The sequence below is a fragment of the Pagrus pagrus genome (genome assembly GCF_965226575.1).
Source record: "Pagrus pagrus genome assembly, chromosome: 16".
Classification (NCBI taxonomy): Eukaryota; Metazoa; Chordata; class Actinopteri; order Spariformes; family Sparidae; genus Pagrus; species Pagrus pagrus.
Genome location: NC_140200.1, coordinates 14,865,315 through 14,871,314, shown reverse-complemented (window position 1 = coordinate 14,871,314; position 6,000 = coordinate 14,865,315). Strand labels below are relative to the sequence as shown.

General features: G+C 39.5%; 1 protein-coding gene across 4 annotated transcripts; it reads right to left on the bottom strand.

Moving 5' to 3' along the window:
• Positions 1 to 775: 775 nt before the first annotated feature.
• Positions 776 to 5,559, bottom strand: drc5 (dynein regulatory complex subunit 5). Of its 4 annotated transcripts, none has more exons than XM_084378020.1 (6): positions 5,462 to 5,559; positions 4,932 to 5,108; positions 4,275 to 4,843; positions 3,013 to 3,462; positions 1,783 to 1,939; positions 776 to 1,295 (listed from the first exon to the last, which is right to left on the bottom strand). In XM_084378020.1, exons 2-6 carry the CDS (start codon positions 5,086 to 5,088, stop codon positions 1,258 to 1,260), a joined length of 1,371 nt encoding a protein of 456 aa, XP_084234146.1. In that variant the 5' UTR covers positions 5,089 to 5,108; positions 5,462 to 5,559; the 3' UTR covers positions 776 to 1,257. The 4 variants fall into 4 exon arrangements, with proteins under 4 accessions (XP_084234146.1, XP_084234143.1, XP_084234145.1 ...); XM_084378017.1 differs by lacking the exon at positions 776 to 1,295 and adding an exon at positions 1,552 to 1,672; XM_084378019.1 differs by lacking the exon at positions 776 to 1,295 and adding an exon at positions 1,552 to 1,669.
• Between the last annotated feature and the right edge of the window lie 441 nt (positions 5,560 to 6,000).

The following is a 6,000-nucleotide window of genomic DNA, read 5'->3' as shown; positions in this document are numbered from 1 at the left end:
AGAAAGGATTTGTACTGTAAATAAAGTAGAGGCGAGAGGTTAGAATGACTGTCGAAGTGGATCTTGTGCTTAGCTGAATGTGTCATGCACACTTAGAGGTAAAAGAAGCAGGGACGTTTCTGACGTGTTTGTTGAGTCACAAATGGCAATACAATCCATGTAAAATGTTTCAGGCAACAGCATCTTTGTGCTACTTTTTATTTACAATTTTGGATTATTTTCTCTCCCCTTAAAACCCATTTTTACATTTTTTAAATCATATTTGATACACTTTTATTTAACTGAAAATGTCAGAATGATTCGACTGATTTAGGATCAGGTGCACACACACATAAACACAAACACGGGTGGTTAATGATAGCTAATACTGATCTGAAGAATATCAGGATTCTATCATATGTGGATTACTTTATGTACTTGTCCACCATCAATTTACTGAATAGCTTTGTCTCTTTTTCTATTATTCTAGAAAACAACTAGTTATTTTGCAAGACTAAAAACTAGGAAAATGTTACATTAATTACACTAGCAAAGATGTTACTACTATACTATTAGCAAGTAGATATAGCTAAAAAAAAAACACGAGTCTGTATGTATTTCAACACCACCACAACCACAACGATGCCTTGATGTTACATAAGGACTGAATACCAAATCTGTGTATCAAAAATGGTTAAAAGGCTCCTCAATAAACTGAAATGCTCACTAAAATATGTGTCAAAAATTACTTTATGACAACTGTTGCCACATTGCAAAAGATTTCAGCATGCAATGCTTTGTGTATTGTAAATTTCTACATCTTAAATGCTGATGAAATGTATCGTCACAGATTTTTGTCTCTGGTTTATATGCATGTTGTTTTGTTTGAAGTTGTGTTTGTAGTATTAACTGTATAAAATATAGATGAAGCTTCCAGGTCTGAAAAGTGAGGCTCACGCAAGAGCCATAACCTGCATGCTCTCTGGCCAGCAGGGGGCAACTCCACTACTTGCCAAAACAAGTCTGATTGTATGTAAGCTTATAAGAAAATGACCCTACTTCTCATTTGATTTATTACCTTAGTAAACAGTTTCCTAATGAGTTTATGTTCCCAATCGCTAGTTTCAGGTCTACTTCAACAAAGCAAGATGTTCACTTTGTAAATTATGGTCCCATTTAGAGTAAAATAGAGTATGCTGTACAGCGTGGCTACCTTGTGATTACCTCCTTGGGGTCTCAGTATGATCCAATCAGGATAGAGGCTTAGTAATGCTTATCCTACCAAGCTCCACTCTCTGGTCCAAATATGGTCACTTCTGGCTCAGAAAAAACAAGATGGTGATAGCTATCCCAAACTCGAGGCTTCAAAACACTAGTCCACAATTATCGGTCAGATATATCAGAATATATACCATCAAATATCAGAATGGACACAAAATGTGAAGCTGACAAAGACAAAGTGTCATAAGATAGGATCTGAAACAAAAATGTACTCACTGATAGATACCAGCCAACCAAATATGCCTGATTTCTTTGATTGGCAGCCCCAATGTTAAAGAAAGTGAGAAAAAATTCCTGGTTATGTCACTTTATCTGAATCTGCAACAAGAGTTAATGGGATCTATTGTGGGCCAAGACCCATCCTACAGCCAAGTTTCATGGATATCTGTTCCGTCGGTTTTGTGTAAACCTGCTGACAAACCAACAAACAAACAGACATGGGTGAAAACATCACCTCCTTGGTGGAGGTAATAAAGATGGGTTTGTATTCAAAAGGAGCTGCTGAGGTCTACTTGGTTTTACTTTCTTGAGCAGGTCTCTTTTGCTCCAACTCCTGGTTGGTCCAGACCACCTGGTTTATGAAGGCAACGCTCTGCTCATCAACCTCTGTCAGACGGATGTCACATTCTGTAATGCTGCTGTTGTGAGACATCGCCTCCTCCAGAGCTTTACCTCCATCCTGCACACACACAGGTAGGGAGAGAGAGAAATAAAACAAACACAGTTGGCAATGATGCATGCCCATGTTGAACACATCACAGGATGCCGTTCTGATGAGAGTCTTGACAACCTTGAAAAATCACCCCTCAGCAACTCTCTCTGTCCCAAATAGCCTGCAATATCTGAGCTGCTTATTGTGAGTGTCACCAGTGTTTTATTATTGTGTCTGAAACAGGCATTTCTATTTTTGTGGAGAGCAGACCAAGGTCACAGATATTGATGGAACTGAACGTTGCATTTCAGCTATGTGGGTGATTTTTGATCCTCCGCAATGTATTCCAATGGAGATACATACTGTACAGTGAAATCTTGAAGAGCAGAGAGCATGAGAAGGAGAAAAATCTGATCTACCTCTCTTGGGGAGACAACACTTACTCAGCTTTCCATTATAGCATGTTTTCCACACATCTATGAATAATTGAAACTCCTTGCACTTTGTGTCTGCTACCTTCGCTATACTATGTCTACACAGGCACTAGCATGGTTTGGGAATGAAGAAAATCCAGCATCCACACACAGAAGGTTCTTCTGCTGAGGAAATTTGATAATTTTTATATGAGAACTAGTTGCCTAGTTGTTTTTACAATAACAATGTACACACATTGTTATTGTAAAAACAAAACCTTTAAGGATTTTAAAGTTTTTGTTCACATTTCTTTTATCCACTTTTTTGGAAAAACAGATATTTCTATTTCCATACCATATCTTGAGAATATCTGTCGATATATCACCAAATTCTGCTCTGTTTCCTCCATTATAATGTCAGGCTTCTGAACTGGTAGCACTGATTTTGAGGCGTGATAATAGATTTTCTATGGTTAGTTTGACGCTCATTTCCAGATTTAATGCAGCTCAAAGTGCATCTAAGCGCAAGTATAGCTGAAGTTAAGGAAATACACATTGTCTCATGAAATTTATCCTAAATTGAGCTTGACAAGCTGGCACTGCAATATAATAAATCTGACTGTAACCCTTTTTGATTTGAGTAACAACATGGTCTTTTCTCTGGCACCACCCTCAGGTAAAACTCACCACACCCAGGTTGTTGCAGGAGAGATTGATGCTCCTCAGCGTGCTATTCTGAAACAGCACTTTAGACAGTGCAATAGCAGTAGGTGCCGTCGCCTCATTGCCTTCCAGGTGCAGGCGACGCAGGACGTTGTTGCTCAGCAAGGCCTTGCCAATCGCCTCACCCCCTTCGTCTCGCAGACGGTTGAGACGCAGGTTCAGTGACAAAAGGGTGGAGTTCTTGGACAAAGCATTTGCTATAGCTTTGGCTCCCGGGCCTGTAATATTGTTGTCGCACATGTTCAGGATCTCCAGTTTACTCCTATTGAGCAATTTGCCGATGGCCCTGGCTCCTTTGTCTCCGATCAGGTTGTGAGAAAAGTTGAGCTCCCTCAGGGACGGGTGGTCCAAAAGGTGTTTCACCAGCACCCTGCACTGTTTGTCTTCAATGTGGCTTTGACGGAGCCTTAGAAGCTGTAGAAACAGGTTTTGCAAAGATTAGCAAGGTTATGTGATGTGTTGCAGAAAGAATTTGATCACTAAGAGTACAGATAAGTATGAAAGCACATTTCCACCAGTTAAAGAGAAAAAAATTAACGAAAAAAAAAAAGATAATTATGGGATGGATATTTGGAATAATGATAAAAAGTCAAATTATGAGATAAATGTTGACTTTAGTCTCATAATTTTGACTTTCTAATGTAATAATTATGACTTTTTAATTTTATAATTACGACTTTTTTTCTTCAGTGTGCAATGTGTTTCTTCAACTGTTGGTTTGGCAAAAGAAGCAGTCTAAATTATCGCATGGGAGATTCTGGAGGGCATTTTTTCTATTATTTTCTGCAATATTATAGACGATTCATCAAAACAATTATCAACCGTTTAATCAATCATAAGTTGCTGCCCTACAATCAACTGCAATAATCTCGTTAACTGTTCCCATATCATGCACAGAAACCGGTAACAGATATATGCCATTTTCTCCAGCAGTGATAAATTACTGTGACAAAAATGTTGTGGCAAATAGTGACTTATTTAGGTTGCAGCCAGAGGCTCTGCTGTCTTTTCTTTGACATTAATCAAGCATGAATTTAATGCTTGGGTACTGCCAACAACAATTTCCCTGTTTCATGTCATCCGGGACTGTAAAATGTCTGTAAATGATGCTTTGTTACTGGCAAGAAAGTCAGAAGCGCTGAATTACAACAAACAAACATCCTCCAGACAGTCGGAGCTACAAAATGCTTCATTTTATCAACCAATGAGCAGGAATCAATATTCACCTTTAGAGTCTTACAGGACTTCAGGGCCTTGGCGAGGGACTCACAATCTCTGTCGGTCATCTCAAACATCTTCCATTCAAAGTTCATACCACATTGTTTGACCCTGTACACCAAATGGAGCTCTTCCAGGTTCGTCAGCTTGTTGAGCAGGATGTTAAAGTCAAAGTGGTCCATAGATGGGCCATCATACTCATTGTCACTCACCAACTCTGAGCCATATTCCTCTTCCTCCTCCTGGGGCTCCTTGACAGGCGGCAGGAGTTGGGAGATGTCCAGCCTCTTGACATAGTTCTTACAAAGGGGCACCATTGCGAGAACTGTCTTTGTCTCTGTAACATCTGGGATAAAAAGCTCAATAATGTTCTCCAAGTACCTCTCAAAGAACATTCGTTTCCAGCTGTGGCCATAATGAGAGACGTCACAAAGGTCCCACCGCTGCTCGCAGCATCGCTTCCAGTAGACACCATCGCTGATCAGGTTGGATGTCACCTGCAGTGGCAGGGAAGTAGACAACCTCTCCTGCACAAAGTCTTTCTGGATGGGTGTGAGATCTTCAAATATGGGCTTTTCTGTAACAGGTTTGCATAAAGTTCAATTTATATTATAAGTGAGTGTGTAAAAGTGGGGATGATAATGGCACGGGAAACAAAAGCATACCCTCAAAGTTTTTCACGATGCTCTGCAGGCAGAGGTTTGATAAAAAGGGTACTATAGCCAGGGACCAGTTTGGATCCTCAGCAATGATCCTCCTCATCTTACTGTAGTCTTCAGCTGGGTTGAGTTTGGATCCTGGAGAATAAGTGGACCTGGGCATTGTTGTTTGCAGTCTATCCTCTGCTTAAAAAGAAGACACATAAAATAACACATTAAATATTCCAGAGATTGTTGATGGGTTCTTGCTTATTTTCTGGCTTGGATATGTGGTGACAGTTTGCTTGAGTACATTCAACGCCAAAATAAATTGTTACTGAATATCTATTAACATTACCCACTAAGCTAACTTTAACTGCTAGCTAAAACGGTGCCGAAAGTAAGTTAGCTAAGAGTAACATTTAGCTCAACACACCCTCATATATTTAGTTTAACGTCCTTGACCCTCATGTTAGCTTAAATGCCACTACTTTACAACTGTGAAAACCAATGAAAAACATCTTAAAAGTGATAAATATATATAAACATATACTTACATGTTCATACCGTTTAGCCACACACACACGTTCAAACGTCGTAGTACGCTGCTCTAGCCTTCACCTGTCTCCTTGGTAACAGAACGCTCTGTGCTTACTTCTCTTAACCCGGGAAATTTGAGAACTCAACCCTGAATGCTACCTAACGGCAAGTGTGCTGTACAGTACGTCGAGGATAAACATGCTGTGACTATCAAACGCTTTTATTTTAACAGAGTTTGACACTTTTGAAAACAAAAGGTGGAGAAATCGTGAGTTTCCATGTCAGTACTGTGTATCTTTGTATACATTTAACTGTCAGGAAAACGGAATTTCCGACGTCCATGGAAGGTATCGTACGATTTCCTCACCTTACTCGCTGTGTGTTATACAGAGTGATGGAGTATAACTAAGTGCATTTACTTAAGTACAATTTTGAGGTACTTGTACTTTACTTGAGTGTTTCTATTTTCTGATACATACTACTTCCACTCTACCACATTTCAGAAGGTAGCCTACATATTGTTGAAACTAACTTAACACTTTATAGTGCAGCAGAC

Excerpts from the sequence above, each read along its gene's own strand:
- drc5 (XM_084378017.1), bottom strand. The coding sequence starts at position 5,088 with ATGCCCAGGTCCACTTATTCTCCAGGATCCAAACTCAACCCAGCTGAA. Across the intron at positions 1,940-3,012 it reads CCTGCAACAACCTGGGTGTG|GATGGAGGTAAAGCTCTGGA; the intron begins GTGAGTTTTACC and ends GTGTGTGTGCAG. Across the intron at positions 1,673-1,782 it reads AAAGAGACCTGCTCAAGAAA|CAGGTTTACACAAAACCGAC; the intron begins GTAAAACCAAGT and ends TTGGTTTGTCAG.